At 45.7% G+C, this 17474-nt stretch overlaps 1 protein-coding gene across 1 annotated transcript in view; it reads right to left on the bottom strand.

Annotated features, from left to right (window-relative positions):
* Positions 1-2062: 2062 nt before the first annotated feature.
* LOC126413308 (collagen alpha-2(I) chain-like) overlaps positions 2063-17474 on the bottom strand; it is a 29444-nt gene continuing 14032 nt past the window's right edge. The window contains exons 3-4 of the mRNA XM_050083208.1: positions 2234-2353; positions 2063-2070 (exon numbers count right to left, since the gene is read on the bottom strand). Of these exons, the coding sequence (XP_049939165.1) occupies positions 2063-2070; positions 2234-2353 (128 nt within the window). The remainder of the gene's footprint in view (positions 2071-2233; positions 2354-17474) is intronic.

Here is a 17474-nt window from a genome sequence, read left to right as displayed (position 1 = left end):
GGTTGAACAAATTATTGGGAGCAACAAAATAATGCTGGAGGCACACAAAGCAATGTTTGAAGTCCTAAAACCCCTAGTGGAGGAGGTGGGGTGAAGCAGGTGGGGAGCGGAATTTTACTTTTGGCACACAGAATTATATGAAAGTCAATTACATATTGTGATAAATTCTCTTTTCTGGTTTAAGTATTTGGCCTCTGGTTCTACAGAGGAATGGCGAAAATTCAGTGGACTGATGTGGTAAGAAATGAAGAGTTTCACCACAGGAACAATGACAAGAAGGGACAAAACGAAAGGGAATGCATTAAGAGACCAACAAGTAACTTCCACCATACTTTAGGGAGTACAGAGGTAATAATTTCAGGAGATGGCAGAGATTGGAATATGTCCAGAAAATAACTGGGTGTGTTATACTATGAGGTGAAGTAGTTGAGATAGGAGAGGAGTTCACAGTGGCCCACATCAAACCAGTCAGGAGACTGCTAAAAACATCAGTATTCCTCATGAACTCATCTGGATCATGTACAACAAATTTGATAAGAGAAAACTTTTACTGTAAATTTTTAGGTAGAATATCCAACACCTTATTCAGCTGTCTAAAATATGATCAAGGGAGAATACCACATTTATATGGCATCCTATTATACAATATATTGCTTTATGTGTAATTCTCCCATAATTACTTTAATTAGACTACATTCCATTACACTTTTTTCACTTTTGTTGCTCATCTTACGATCTCTCAGACACTATCCACTGTGTTCAACTGCTCTTCCAAGTCATTTGTCATCTGACAATTCACAGACAAGGTTTTCCTTTCATCTTTTTTAACTTCTTTGTTCAATGTACAGACTGAATAGCATTGTTGGTAAGCTCCAGTCCTCTCTCTCCCTTCCTAAAGACTATTCCCCTTATGCATCTCTGAGCACAACTGCTGTGTGGCATCCATACAATTTCTAAACAACTTTTCTCACCATGTGCAGAATGTCAAACCAAACACCTTCTAACCATCTAAATTTCCAAATTGCTTTGTTATTGAGGAAACAGTTTTGGGCATGGGGCCTGAAGACAGCATAATGTGTGTTTGGACCAGAGGTGGGAAAACTTCAGTCACAATAGGGGCCAGTATTCAATGACTGGCATCTAGATTTTTGATACAATGCTCACTTCAAACATCACCTACCGACTGCTCAGTTGTCCATATAAAACAGTCTGTACTGAAAGCCAAGGTCCCACAACCATCTGTGAGAATATGGGTCATTTGAGTTCAATAAACACATGGAGCAAAATATGTCCATCTTTTGTGTTATGTATATGACATTCTTTATGAGGCTAGTTTTCTAAATAGCACTTCAATGTCTACTTATTGTTCTTCACTGCAATACATTTGTCCTATTCTCTGAGAAGCAAGTCATGTTTGTCAGTAAACGTATCTATTTGAAATTGGACCTCTCACTATCACCTACAGCTCTGTAAAATATTCTCCATGCCTCCATTATTGTGGTGAAGGCCTTCAACATAGGCACCTTAAACTAGACTGACTTCGGTTCTGTCCACATATTGCTTTTATCATATTCTAAAGGTGCTCTGTCTGGCCAACATTTTACAGTGTATGCCCCTGTGTGTTTCAAGTATTCATCATGTCTTTTCCTCATTTCTGTAATTAACCTGGTGTCTTACTATGCTGACATGGAAAATTGAACCTACAGATGAATGTCACCGATTCTTGTTTTCTAAGCAGTTAACCTACCTCATTTTTACCTCCCTTCACTTTGAAAATGGAGGTTTTTTCCTTTTTATTTGTGTTATGCAGTTTCTCTGATGTCTGACTTTTAGTCAGCTGTTCTAAATATTTATAATTGATGGAATTACTGGGCTGCAGGTTTGATTATACGCTTACATGGATGTCATACTTATGACCTGACTCACGATTCGTTATGTGATACGTATTTTAATGTGCATTAATGTAGACTGGGCAACGGACCATGTTTCCTTGTCTCTTCCAATTCTACATAACTAGGTCTGCAATCCCAGCTTCGTTTTGCATGCATACTTCCTGTATCTGCTAGACTCCTGTAACATAAAACATTTTATACTATACAGAAGTAGAGAATCAAATGAACCATGAAAAAATGTCATTTTGTACGGAACGCACCTGAGGAACTACTTGTCAAACAAAATTATTCGAGATGAGAACTTCACAACCAAGTCTGATACTTTCTGAAAGTAGGCTCACCTTCTCTATTCATGTCCGGCCACAAAAAGTAACTTTTTGCTGATCTCTTCGATTCACCAGGCAGACCTGACAGCAGTTCGTGTCCTCCAAATGTATCTGGTAGCCCATATTTCACTCCAGCTATAATAACCACTAAAATTCAGATTAAAATGAGTGCCTGGGGCATCTTGTGGGCAATTTGAATGTGTATAAAACCTTAGACCCACAGTTGTACAGAAACTACAGCATGATATCTGTCACCTAAATCTCCCCTTGGTTTCCTCCACTTCCATGAGATTCCCACTATGTAAAATCCTTCAACACACCCTCTCCCTCCCCTCATCTGTTTCGTATCTGGCAAATTCTCTTCTAGTTCTGTATTATAATTATTGGCTCCCCTTTGGTATCTTATGAAAATACCAAAAAGCGCTGCAAGTTAGCAGAAAACAGAAAGAACAAGATACTCTTCTGGGATGGAATTCCTGCAGGACACATTTTACACAGTACACAAACCAGTAAGTTCGTTAGTATTTTTCGTTTTTTCTCTTATTTGATTGTGAGCTGCCGAATCAGAAAATATTTGAATCTGGTGCTTTTGGTCTCTTCTTGATAAACTAAGGGGAGATGGCAGTAAGTTCCATAGGCATGTCTGTTGTGACAGAAGTTTGACAGTTGCCTTGTTATGTGTGTCTCCCCTTCTCTCTCTCTGCTTCACCACTCATTGGGCCCCACAAGCACACACTAGAACCGAATGTCCTACTAATTATAAAGACATGCAACTTTATAAAATTAAAAGTCAATACTAGCATATTGTGTCACACAATGTGTCTTTGCTCCACTGTAATTCTAAGATTGAAATGTGAGTCGAAGGTAAGTAAATTATACAATTACCTATTTGGTTTTTTTTTTAACCCATCAGCTGTATTACAGGTGCACTACTTCATTACACAGATCATGTGTCTTGTGGCAAATGCTAGCAGCATGTTGGACCAGGCAACACTGCATGAAGCTGGCATCAAAACAAGAAGTAGTGGACCAGATGTGGTGTGTGAAACACTTAATATCTATCATAAAGTTGATCATGATGAACAGAGAGACCTAAATGAGTGTTATTACATAGCCCGAGTTACATGGTAGTTTAGAAAAATTACTCCTCACATTCAAATTTTTTTTAATGTAAGTGTTAAATATCTGTGGTTTCTGAAGCTGTGTTAAATTTGTGTAGTGAATATTTCACTCATCAGTGCAGTGTGCAAGGACTGGAACTTGCACTGGGGACCTCTGCCTTTCGCATTCATGTGCTCTGCTGACTGAGCTTCCCAAACAGAAGTCATTTCTTTCAGAAACATTTTCATCTTTTCTGTTCACATTTTAACTATTCTATTTACATCTGTTTTTGATGTATGTCCTTTATGCAGGTGAGGACGCTTCCACATACAGGGTGTATCAAAAAGAATGGTGCAAACTTACATGGCTGAAAGTATACGATAATAGAAGCACTATGTCCCATAAACATGGATTTGCAAACTAGCTGATTGCAAGATAATCACAATTGTATGATTCCATGCCGCCAATGACAGTTTCCCCCTAGCGCACTTGAGGCTTTCCTATGGTTGCAGTTTTCACAACGCAACACTGCTGAGAGGTGGAGTTGGAATCGCACCATACATGCAGAACATGCAGAACAGATACAGTAGAGAGCCTCATAGGGTATCAGTTGTGTCTGACGAGTGCCATGTGCGCTGTGTTGTTACAGTGGAACTGTAGAGTGATGAAGAGTATGTGGATAAGCATTTTATGTAGGGAAGGGCTAATGGCAATGCACGAGAGGCTGCATGCTTGTACTAAGAAACATATCCTGATGGAAGACACCCTGAAAGTCATACATTTACAAGGGTCCATCAGCACCTGAGAGAACAGGTGTTTTGAATATGGCACAGCAGGAGGTAGGCCTGCTCACATGGTGCCCGAGGTTGAGGATATCATGTTGGAAGCAGTACAGCACTCTCCAGGAAGCTCGACAAGAAGAATTGCCACGCAAGAGCCTGTACTAAGCCACAGTAGTGTATGGAGAATTTTACATCACAGTTTACTGTACAATTACCACCTCAAACGAGTTCAATGTTTCAATGATGCAACTTTACTTTTAGAGTGAAGTTTTGTCAGTGGCCACAACAGCACACTGTAGTGGTCCCTCGTTTCGCATGTGACATCTTATTTACAGATGAAGTAGGATTCACATGTGATGGTGTGAAGCTACCGTAACACTCATTTGTGTTGTGAAATAAACCCACATGCTGTTCATGAGTCACCACATCAGCAACGTTCGTCACTGAATGTGTGGTTGTGGTACTAGGCAATCAACTTATTAGGACACACATTCTTCTGCCCCAACTTAATGGGAGGAGGTATCTTAGCTTTCTGCGGCGTCATCTTCCAGGACTGCTTAAGAATGTTCCACTTCAGCAGTGTCTGTATGTGGTACATGCATGATGGAGCTCCGGCACATTTTGCTGCTGGTGTGAGACGGCATCTAACATGCAGATACAGCCAAAGATGGATAGGACGAGGCAGACCTGTACCTTGGTCTCAACAACCACCTGATCTAAATCCTTTGGGTTTTTTCCATGGGTCACTTCAGAGTTGTACATGCTTTCCAAGAAACCTGAAATGATCCAGGGGTTTTCAAAAGAATTCAAAATTCATTGGAGAGACGAGCACAGTATTGCATCAAGATGCAAGGAAAATTCTTCGAATGCTTCCTTTGAAGGTACCCCATAAGTGAAATGTGAACTCTCTTGCTATGCTTTTAGGGCACAAAACTGCTATGGCCATAAGTGCTCATTCTGTGGCTTAGGGAAGAGTAAAAAACCAAATGGCAAATCAGACCATTGAAGGGCAGTTTGTTTTCCCCAATAAAAAGCATGGAATTATCAATGTCATCTCACTGACAAACTTGAGGACATGATCAACTGAGTGTGTGTCATCTGCTAAAAGGGAAGATATATCAGGCAGAAGCTGAAAACTGGCACGTAACAGATTAAAATAGGAGCACTGAAGTAAAAGGTTCCTCACCATACACAGTTGAGAGCAGTGGGGACAAAGTGGGAGGATGACCACTTAATAAATTATGGGACGTGAAACCCCTTCCCTGTGCTTGAATCTCTTTCTATCGACCTAGTCATTGGGAGAAGGTAATTCTAACTAAACTCTGGATAGGGCACTGTCTTTTTAGTCATAGGCATTATTATCGGGAAGTCTAGATCAACGTCCGTGCAATAAAAGAGCAACACAACAACATGAAATGCTCTGTAGATCGGCTAAGGGAACCATGTTAACAGCAGACCAAGAAAGAGACTGCAGCCTTGGTCACTGACTGCTGCTTCATTTCTGTGGATACCAACGTGCCCTGGGATTGAGAGGAATGCCACAGAAACCCCACAAGTGGAGCTAGTGGAGGCAGTCCTGAATCTGGTTGATCGGAGGGTGGACAGGTTAAAGAGCTTGGAGGCTTAGGAGAGAGCTAAGCGAATCTGAGCATATAATATACTGTATCCGCTTATGGCCTGGAGAACAGCGTAAAGCTCCGCAGTAAAAACCAAACACCTGTCGGGAAGCTGAAATCTATCAGCTGTTTCACCAACAGTATAGGCACTCCCAACACCAAATGATGTTTTTGAGCCATCAGTGCAAATAAATGTTGCATGCTCCATTTATGAGCATAGATCAGCAAATGCCCAATGATAAACTAGAGGGATGGGGCAGTGGGGAGGGTTACTACCCTTGGGAAGCTAACATATCACAGAACATGCAGGTCTGTAGGAGAAGCCAAGGTTATGCCGTACACCCAGTTGTCAAGAAAGTTTTAAGAAAGTGGAAGGAAAGAGAATGTAGTAGTTGACAGAAGTGGACTCCCAGTGATAGAAAGGAAGGGCGACCTGCATACCCTAAATCCATGGAGGCGACGAAAGGAAGGTCATGGGCTGGATGAGCATGCATGGAAGACAGGTGACTAGTGTAACGACTCAGGACAGCTCGCTGATTGGACAGCGGAGGTTCAGCAGTCTCAGTATAAAGCCTCTCCATGGAGCTGGTGTAAAAAATATGCAGAGGCTAAATGCAATCCATAGTGGTGGACAGAGTCGAGATGCCGAAGAATAGATTGCTGAGTAGAGGAGTAAACTATGCTTCCACGCTCCAATTTCGAGTGCACTACGACACAATATTGGTGGAGAAGGACCACTCTGTCCACTCCCTAGGAGGTACCACTCAGAACACTGGTAAGTCCCAAGAATTTAGCGATGTCTAAACGGAAGGTCAATGGGGCCTAGATGGAGGGAAGGCAGAGTAAACTCCATACCACACCAAAAATTTTCACAGATGGTCTTACAAGGAGAAAAGTGGAAGCCGTTTTCAATGCTCCATGAGTGGAGGCGATTGAGACATCCTTGAAGACGACGCTCAAGAAGGCTGGTCTGTTGAGAGCAAAATCGTTGACAAAGAGGGAGCCTGAGACATCACAAAGGAGAGAATCCATAATTGGACTTACAGCAATGGCAAACAGTACAAGTACAGGAGAGAGTAGTGTTAACTCCCACCTTAATTGTGCGTTGTCAAATTCATGAATAAAAAGGGGTAGCCCTGAGAAAATTGTTCGTGATGTAAGTGGAGAGAGGAACAAGATGGTCAACTGCAGAACGACGCTTTCCGAAACCACATTGGGCAGGTGTTTAAAGGCTTTGGTACTCCAGCCACCAGGCTAAACAGAAATTCACCACACATACATACACTACTCATGAAAGATATGGGGTGATAGCTAGAGGGGAGTTGTTTGTCATTTCCAGGTTTCGGAACAGGAACGACGGTAACTTCCTGATATCTTCTGGGAAAGGTATAGTTGGTCCATATTCGATCATAAAGGCAGAGGAGGTAAGGTAGATTATGGTATGATAAATGCAGGAACATTTGGACATGGACACCATCTCGTCCTGGAGCGGAGGAGAGAGATAAAGAGAGCGAAAGCTATAATACTGTTCTCCATGTGGGAATTCTAACATGCACTATTTTGAGAGGAGAAAGCAAGAGGTCACACTTCTGCTGCACGTTTCTTTGGGACAAAGGCTGGTGGGTAACTTGAAGAGCTCGAAATCTCAGCAAAGTGTCGATCTAATAAGCTAGAAATTGTGACTGGGTCCGCTAAGATATGATGCGCAACAGGGAGCCCAGAAACCGGGAAGAAGCTACACATGTCAAGTAACTGTCAAATTTGACTCCAAACCACCAATGAGGGAGTGAAGGCGGCATTGCTCACGTAACTGCTTACAGCAGATTCAGTTGGCCAAAGTAGGATTGTGGCAAAAAACACAGAGCACGTCTCCGCTAGTGTATTGTGTCATGGCACATCTCATTCCACCAAGGAACGAGGGGCGCCGGGGCAAAGGGAAGGTATGAGGTATTGAACGTTCTGCAGCTTTTAAGAGTAACTTCCGTAACATGATTGACCTAATCGTCGATGCTAGGAAAGTGACGGTCATTGAATGTCACTGGAAAGGAGAGCAGTGTCCTATCGGCTTGAGCAGACTTCCAGCGTCTTGGGCGCACAAATGGTGGTTAGGGCTGTAATCTAAGAACACATGGAAAATGGTCACTCGAGTGCGCACCAGTAAGAGGGAACCATTCAAAGCGCCAAGCTAGCTGAACAGTACCGACCGGAAGGTCCAAATTAGAAAATTGACGAGAAGGCAGACAATATTTTAGGTTTCCCAGTGTTGAGGCAAACAAGATCCACTTGGTGGAAGAGGTCAATCAATAGTGTGTCTCATGGGACAAGGCTGTGGGGATCCCGAAAGTGGGTGGTGTCCATTGAAGTACCAAACCAGCAAATAGGGTGGGCAGGAGCTAACTGAGGAGATGAAATAAGATCAGCACTTGCCATCGGTGTGGACAATGGAATGTATACTGTACACAGAGAGAAGGTGCATCGAGAAAGGGAAAGACAGCCAGTGACAGCTTGGAAGCAACTGTAAAGGGATTGGGTGGTAATGGACAGTATTATGGAGAAGAATGTTGAGTCCTTCAAGTTTTTTTTTTTTTTTTTTTGTGGTTTTAGGGCGCACAACTTCAACGGTCATTAGCGCCCAGACTACGTTAGGAATGCACCGTGAGGCACAAGTTAAAAACAGCAACTAAAAGGGAAAACACAATAAAAGATCGACAGGCATAGGATTAAAAAACAGCATAATCAAATGTACTTAGACAGGTTGGTCAAGTAGATAAAACGAAGAACGCGAGCAGCTGCTCCTGGGTCATCCGCTAAAATGGCATCGAGAGTACATGGCAGGCCAAGATCAAGACGCAGTGCAGTAAAATCCGGACAGGACGTTAAAATGTGGTGGACCATCAGCAATTGCCCACATGGGCAGAACGGCACCGGCGCAGCCGTCAGCAGATGGCGATGGCTGAACCGGCAGTGTCCAATTCGTAACCAGGCCAAAACTACTTCCTCCCACTGAGAGGGGCGTGAGGAGGACGTCCAAGCCGCGGGAAGAGGTTTAAAGGCCCGAAGCTTGTTGTCCGTAAGTGCAGCCCAATCGGCATGCCACAGCGATAAAATGCGCCGACAAATGACCCTGCTACAATCCGATGAAGGGACACAACAAGAAGCTGTCCGAGGCTGGAGGACCGCAGCCTTGGCTGTGGCATCTGCAGCTTCGTTCCCAGGGATACCGACATGGCCAGAAACCCACATAAAGCTAACCGGAGAACCGTCGTCCACCAGCTGCTGAAGAGAGCGTTGGATCTGGTGCACGAAAGGGGAGTCCCTCATGTGAATGCCGTCAACAGAGGGGTGATCAAACCAGACTGATTGGAAGTGGGGGAAATAGAGTGATCGTGGAAACATAGCTTTGTTTCCTGAGGATAGAAGATGGTCAGGGAGTAGGATTGTAAGAGGATCGACAATTCATCCCAATTGGCTTGAATGCCACGGATATTCCAATGAATAATTGCCATAGGGTGCACAGAAAAGCGAAGAATCTCACTACAGTTGCTATCAACGACTGCTGAGAGCCGGCAGACAACAGTGTGGAATAGCATTCAGCTGAAGGCAGAAGATCCTGCTTCATAGGTTGTTTTGGGGCAGCTCCTGCCACCAGCGATCAGACAATTGATTGGCTGCCATCGGTGCATCTCTGTGACGTGGAAGACGGCCGAGGGCCGTTACTGTTGTGTGGCACTGTAGATTAGACACGCCATGGCGGAGTAGGAGAGGAACTTTTGTTTCCTATGAGCGTTCTTGGAAACAGGACATTGACATGAGGAAGGATTTGATGGTTGGGAAGTCTGAATACATAAAAAATCTTCACAAGTAGGCTCTTTTTGGAAGTCTGGGCATCCGATTTTGGGCCCCTTGATTTAGCAAGAACTGATGAAGGGTGAGCCATAGAGTGAGCAGGTGATAGTGGGGAGGTTGAACGGGCGATCCTTGGACTGGACTATCTAGCGACCGTGGCACTAAAGGTGACATCACAAGTCTGCATGGCTACCTCCTTAGCAGGCTGAGGAGATGCAAGGACAGTGCTGTATTTACCCCTGGGGCACAGTGGGTTTCCGATTGGCAAATAACTTAAGAGCAGCAAATGTAGATACCTTTTACTTCACTCAGTTTTCCTAAATACATCATCTTTGGAAATGGGAGTAATCTCTAGAGGAAGCAACATGGTCGCCCATACAGCTGATGCAACAAAGGGATGGTGGTGGTGGACAAGCACCCTCATGGGGATCCCTGCCACATTTAACGTATTTGGCCAGATTGGAAGACAACTGGCTGGTATGATTAAACTGCAGACGCCGATAGCAATGTGTAGTATTGGGGATGTAAGGGCGAACTGAAATCATCTCATATTCTGCTTTAATGTTTGGTGGAAGTTTAGCTCTGTCAAACATTAGGGAGAGAGTACAGGTTGGTACCAAGTTCTTGTCAACCCTTTTCATGACTATGTACAGCCATTACGCCCCGGTCAGACAGGTACTTTTGAGTGTCCTCGGACAATCCATTGGGCGAGAGAGTATAAACCACACCGCGTGATGAATTTGAAGTGTGGTGTGCTTCCACATATACAGGGAAGGTGTGTAGCAGTGTAGTTCACAGCAATTTTTGTGCCTAGAGGGCACTGACTGTTCCTAACAAGGTGCCATTTCATAACCTTGAACAAGACTTTACTGGACAACAGATGGCATGCAGTATGGTATTTGAACTACAGAATTCTTTATAATGTGTACCTAAATGTGTTAATCATTGGCCTAGTTCTTTGTAACCTTCACCAGAAATAGCATTATGATGACTCGTGTCTGGCACAAATTGCAACACACTTCCATGTTATACTATTGTTTATTACTTCCAGCATCCTTGAAAGAGATGTGTCAGTGTAGGTTTTTTTCACAAATGTGTTGCTTTGAATGTGTGTTTCCTGACTGGAAACACAGTAATGCAAAGCTATATATGTGCAATATGTACCTACTAGACTTACTGTTTCCATCCACAACAAATCAAAATTTATTCTACACTTCACTGATTAGAGCCCCCTTATTTACTTCCTCACTGTGTAGGCATACGAAAGAGTTGTGAACCCCTTGGGGGGAAAATGTGAACTGATTACAATGTACAACCCAATAGTGAAGTCTAAATTTCAAATGTGTACTAACTAGGACAATGTTCATAATGGTGTCAGTGGCAGCTTGGAACCGTACAGCTTTGATTATCTCTCAAGTTGCTCATTTGCAGACCCGTGTTTACTGGGACATTGTGCTAATTAATGTTGTGTACTTTCAGTCGTAAGTTTGCACCATCCCTTTTGATACACCCTGTGTATTCAGCAAAATGTGAAAAGGGTGAAAAAACAAGGAAAGAGGACATACTGTAGATGTTATTAAAATATCCTTGAAACACTGCAAAGTAATTTGGTCACAGCATGTGTGCTTCATCAGAATGATCTCATTAATCTGTCCAGCTCTCAAAGTACTCTGAGTTTACTTTCTGGGTGATAAGTATCTATTAGTTCCTGCAGGCCTATGATATCAGTTTTTGTTTTACACTAGTGACGTTTTGTGGATTATCAGAAGTAAGTGATTCTCACTTACCAGCATGAGGAACATAATTTTCAATGAACTGTGTCAGTGCACTAGTGGCACATTTCAGGACATGTAATTAAATGTTGTTAAAACACATGACCTATTTTACAAATGTATTAAACTCCTGCACAGCCCCAAGGAACGGGGTCACGTATAGAAATGCCAAGGATTTGCAAGGGGGTTTTGTAGCTCACCTTTAGAGCCATTGTTTGAGGGTTTCCCATGTTGACAGGGTTGTTTGTTTCTTTTGTTTTATGGCAAGAAAACAACTGGGATATAATGCACCCATGTCTAAATTGTGAAACACGAAGAAAAAGAGGGGAGTTAAGAATGACTATGTCACTCTCCCCCCCCCCCCCCCCCCCCAAAAAAAAAAAAAGAACAGCTAAAAACAGTGATGTGGAGAAGGGTACATAAAATACACAATAGAAAGACAGGTCCAGAACTAAAAACCAAATGGCCTTCACCAAATTGTTGCAACAGATAAAAAGTAAAATGTAGTCGACAGCCTACACATCGTTCACTAAAATGATGTAACTCACATGGCAAACCCAACCAGTAATGTAAACAGTTAGAAAATGGACATTCCATCAGCAAATGGAAGGCATTTAAAGCTTGGGCACAATGTGCAATATGTAGTGTGGTAGCGCCACTTAACGAATGGCAATAGCTAGGAAGGCAGTGCCCAATACGCAACCTAGGTAAATTGATCTCACAGCAGGAGGGCCGAAGAGGAGACCATCCAGACCACTGGTAGGGACTTAAAAATATGGAGATTTTGTCCATGAAGAGAGGTCCAGTGGCGGTGCCAAAGTGACACCACCTCCTGACATATGGCAACAGTTATCTAGGGGAATATAAGAACTAGTGGGCTAAGGTGTGAGGACTGTGGTGTTGATAGCAATGTCAGACTGGCGAGAGAGGGGGACAGAGAGCGAGGGGAGCGAGGAGCGAGCGAGCGAGCGGAGCGAGGAGAGAGAGAGAGAGCGAGGAGAGAGAGAGAGAGAGCGCGAGGAGAGAGAGAGAGAGAGAGCGAGGAGAGAGAGAGAGAGAGAGAGCGAGAGCGAGGGGGGAGAGAGAGAGAGAGAGAGAGCGAGAGCGAGGAGGGGGGGAGAGAGAGAGAGAGAGAGAGAGAGAGAGAGAGAGAGAGAGAGAGTGAGGCGAGAGAGAGAGAGAGAGCGAGCGAGAGAGCGAGGAGAGAGAGAGAGAGAGCGAGGAGAGAGAGAGAGAGAGAGAGCGAGGAGAGAGAGAGAGAGAGAGAGCGAGGAGAGAGAGAGAGAGAGAGAGATCGAGAGGGGAGAGATAGAGAGAGAGAGAGCGAGGAGAGAGAGAGAGAAAGAGTGAGGAGAGAGAGAGAGAGAGCGAGGAGAGGGAGAGAGAGAGAGTGAGGAGAGAGGGAGAGGGAGAGCGAGGGGAGAGAGAGAGAGAGAGAGCGAGGGGAGAGAGAGAGAGAGCGCGAGAACGAGGGGGGAGAGAGAGAGAGAGAGAGCGAGGAGAGAGAGAGAGAGAGAGAGAGCAAGAGAGCGAGAGAGCGAGGAGAGAGAGAGAGAGTGTGTGGAGAGAGAGAGAGAGCGAGGAGAGAGAGAGAGAGAGAGAGAGAGAGAGAGAGAGAGAGAGAGAGAGAGAGCGAGGAGAGAGAGAGAGAGAGAGCGAGGAGAGAGAGAGAGAGAGAGCGAGGAGAGAGAGAGAGAGAGCGTGGAGAGAGAGAGAGCGCGAGGAGAGAGAGAGAGAGAGAGAGAGAGAGAGAGCGAGCGAGGAGAGAGAGAGAGAGCGAGGAGAGAGAGAGAGAGAGAGAGCGAGGAGAGAGAGAGAGCGAGGAGAGAGAGAGACAGAGAGCGAGGAGAGAGAGAGCGAGGACAGAGAGAGCGAGGAGAGAGAGCGAGGAGAGAGAGAGAGAGCGCGCGAGGAGAGAGAGAGAGAGAGAGAGCGACGAGAGAGAGAGAGAGAGAGAGAGAGAGAGAGAGCGAGGAGAGAGAGAGAGAGAGAGCGAGGAGAGAGAGAGAGAGAGAGCGAGGAGAGAGAGACAAAGAGAGCGAGGAGAGAGAGAGAGAGAGAGAGCGAGGGGCGAGAGAGAGAGAGAGAGAGAGCGAGGGGGAGAGAGAGAGAGAGAGAGAGCGAGGAGAGAGAGAGAGAGAGAGAGCGAGGAAGGAGAGAGAGAGAGAGAGAGCGAGCAGAGAGAGAGAGATAGAGAGCGAGGAGAGAGAGAGAGATAGAGAGAGAGAGAGAGCGAGGAGAGAGAGAGAGAGAGAGAGAGTGTGGGGAGAGAGAGAGAGAGAGAGAGAGCGAGGAGAGAGAGAGAGAGAGAGCGAGGAGAGAGAGAGAGAGATAGCGAGGAGAGAGAGAGAGAGAGAGAGCGAGGAGAGAGAGAGAGAGAGCGAGGGGGGAGAGAGAGAGCGAGGGGAGAGAGAGAGAGCGAGGGGAGAGAGAGAGAGCGAGGGGAGTGAGAGAGAGCGAGGGGAGAGAGAGAGAGCGAGGGGAGAGAGAGAGCGAGGAGAGAGAGAGCGAGGAGAGAGAGAGCGAGGAGAGTGAGAGCGAGGAGAGAGAGAGCGAGGAGAGGGAGAGCGAGGAGAGAGAGAGCGAGGGGAGAGGGAGCGAGGAGAAAGAGAGCAAGGAGAGAGAGAGAGCGAGGAGAGAGAGCGAGGAGAGAGAGAGAGCGAGGAGAGAGCGCCCATTGGCCACCGGATGTACTCCATGGTCTGATAAAGGGGGAAGAGCTCTGCTGTAAATACTGACTAGAAGCTGACGCTGCAAGACGTCGGCACCACTGATGAAGGCACACGCAACATCACAGTCAGTCCGAGAGCCATCAGTGTACTGGTGTACTGTCATGAAGTCCCATGGAAAGGTCATGTAACTTAAGGCGATAGATTAAGACTAGAGTAGTAGCCTTAGGAAGCGAATGAAGGCCGAGGTGAACATGGGCCAAAGCACGAAACCAAGGTGGTGGAGGGTTTACACACCCAGGAAAGTTGCATGTAGTGTAAAATTAAGTTGCCGGAGCAAGAGCTGAAAGCGAACTCCAGGAGGTAACAGAAGATGTACGAACCCCATACTGGCAATCGAACAAGTCAAAGGAGGAGACATAGGATGGGTGGTCTTGCACGGCGGACAGACTGACAGACAGACAGACAGCATGTGTACCTGCTGAGGAGAAAGTCATGTAGGTGGAACAGTTGTAGCTCAGCAGCTTCGGCATGCAGACATTTGAACGGGCTTGCATTTAAGGCACCAGTGGTCAAAGGGATGCCACAGTGGTGGATAGTAATGAGCTGGTGTAAGAGGGATGGACACACACATGCATAAACAAAACACCCGTAGTCCAGCCTGCTTTGATCTTGGATGGAAGCACCTCTATGAAAGGTGAGAAAAACAGTGTGTGTGGTCACTAAGGAGTAGTCTACCTTCTTAATCACCCAATGGATGGCAATGACTTTGACCTTGGTCAGACCATCAAGCAGCCTAATATAAGCAACACCAGAGGAGTTCAGAATGCTATGGTTGGTTGGTTTAAAAGGTGGAACAGGAGCAAATTTCAAGGGCATCGGTCCCTTGCTCTCAGTTTAACAATTACCGAAGAGAAAGAAGAAAACGGAGAAGACATATGGCCCAGTAACAGGAGAAATGAAGACCCAGAAGAACGACAGGAGGACAACAAACACTACAATGGAGGTAACAGGACAAGAAAGCCACAGAGAGAAAACAGGGAGAAGATATTAAAAACAAGAAAGCAGACTATCATGGCTGGCTGACCAACAGAATAAAGAGGAGAAGCTAACCACTCTGCAACATATTAAAACCTCCACCCCACAAGCACTAGGACGGAGGACACAGGGACAAAGGACATGCACTAAAACTCAGATCAAATGATAAGACCCACAATCTTGAATCAAACGTAAAACTGAAGCTGCTGTTGAGCCACTTTTACCAAGCACCGAAGGTAGGGTGCTGGGAAAGTTAGAAGTCTGCCACCGAGTGTCTAAAGGTGGGCAGTCCAGCAAGAGGTAGACGACAGTCATTTGGGAGCCACACTGACATTGACGTAGAATCTCGTCACTTTCCTAGCGTCGATGATGAGGTCACTCATGTTACAGAAGTTATTCTTACAGCTGCGGGACGTTCAGTACCACGCACCTCCAAATTGCCCCGGCGCCCCCGAGTTCCTTGGTGGAACGAGGCATGCCGTGACGCAATACGTGAGCGCGACGTGCTCTTCGCATTTTCCGACACCATCCTACTTTGGCGAATTGTATCTGCTATATGCAGTTACGTGCGCGATGCCGTCGCGTCATCCGCGATAGCAAGAAGGCAAGCTGGAAATTCTTTATTAGCTCATTTAACACCTTCACTCCCTCCTCGGAAGTTTGGAGTCGGTTTCGACGGTTATCTGGTGCGCCTAGTTTCTCTCCGGTCTCTGGGCTCACTGTCGCGCATGTTACATTAGTGGACCCCCGTCGCAATTTCTAACTCATTGGGTCACCACTTTGCTGAGATTTCGAGCTCTTCAAATTACCCGCCAGCGTTTCTCACGAAGAAACGTGCAGCGGAAGTGCAACCGCTTGCTTTCTCCTCTCAAAATCACGAAAACTATAATACTGTTTTCTCCATGTGGGAACTCCACTATGCACTCTCTTCTTCTCGCGTTACCTTCTTCGCCTTTATTATCGAATTTGGACCGACAGTACTTTTCCCAGACGATGGCGGGAAGCTATCGTCGTTCCTGTTCCGAAACCTGGAAAGGACAAACATCTCCCCTCTAGCTATCGCCCCATTTCTCTTACGCATAGTGTATGTAAGGTTTTGGAGCGTATGGTGAATTGCCATTTAGCGTGGTGGCTGGAGTCCCGCAGTCTTAACACCTGCCCAATGCGGTTTCCGAGCGCATTGTTCTGCAGGTGACCATCTTGTTGCTCTCTCCACTTATATCATGAACAATTTTCTCCGGAAACGCCAAACTGTAGCAATATTTTTTTGATGTGGAGAGAGAGATTACGATACCCGTTTGAGGACAGGCATCCTCCGCACACTGTTCTCTTGGGGCTTTCGAGGTCGGCTGCCCCTTTTTCTTCGCGAATTTATGGCAGAGCGCACATTTAGAGTGCGCGTGGACGCTACTCTCTCCCATACTTTCTCCCAAGAATACGGGGTACCCCAGGGCTCCGTGCTAAGTGTCGTACTGTTTGCCATTGCCATAAATCCAATTATGGATTGTCTCCTTCCTGATGTCTCGGGCTCCCTCTTTGTGGACGGTTTTGCGATCTACTACAGCTTTCAACAGACCAGCCTTCTTTAACGTCGTCTTCAAGGCTCTCTCGATCGCATCCACTCTTGGAGCATAGAAACCGGCTTCCGCTTTTCTCCCAGTAAGACCGTTTGTGTTAATTTTTGGAGTCGTACGGAATTTCTTCCACCTTCCTTACATTTAGGCCCTGCCAACCTTCCGTTCGCGGACGACGTTAAATTCTTGGGTCTTATGTTTGACAGAAAACTGTGCCGGTCCGCCCACATTTCCTATCTCTCGGCTCCTTCTCCGCCTCTATCGCGCCTTAATGCGATCGAAATTGGACAATGGAAGCATAGTTTACTCCTCTTCTCGGTCGTGTATTCTTCGGCGTCTCGGCTCTATCCACCATCGTACATTACGTTTAGTGCGTGGAGCATTTTACACCCGCCCTGTGGAAAGCCTTTATACTGAGACTGCTGAACCTCCGCTGTCTAATCGGCGAGCTGTCCTTCTGAGTCGTTATGCTAGCCATCTGTCTTCCATGCCTGCAAATCCGGCCAATGACATGTTTTTCGACGCCTCCTTGGATTTAGGGTACGCAGGCCGCCCTTCCTCCCTACTACCACCACCACCAGGAGTCCGCTTCCGTCAACTGCTCCATTCTCTTTCCTTCCACTTTCCTAAAACTTTCTTGACAAATTGGGGTACAGCGCCGCCTTGACTCCGTCCCCAGACCTGCCTGCTCCGTGACCTTTGTCAGTTTCCCAAGGATGGTACCCCTTCTCTTGTTTATCGTCGGGCATTTGCGTAAAAAGGAAGGATGCCACATTTATTTACACTGATGGCTCCAAAACATCGTTAAGTGTTGGGAGTGCCTATATTATTGGCGACACCCCCAATCGATTTCGGCTT

Source organism: Schistocerca serialis, chromosome 7, assembly GCF_023864345.2.
Source record: "Schistocerca serialis cubense isolate TAMUIC-IGC-003099 chromosome 7, iqSchSeri2.2, whole genome shotgun sequence".
Taxonomy (NCBI): Eukaryota; Metazoa; Arthropoda; class Insecta; order Orthoptera; family Acrididae; genus Schistocerca; species Schistocerca serialis.
This window is presented reverse-complemented; position numbering and strand designations above follow the sequence as displayed.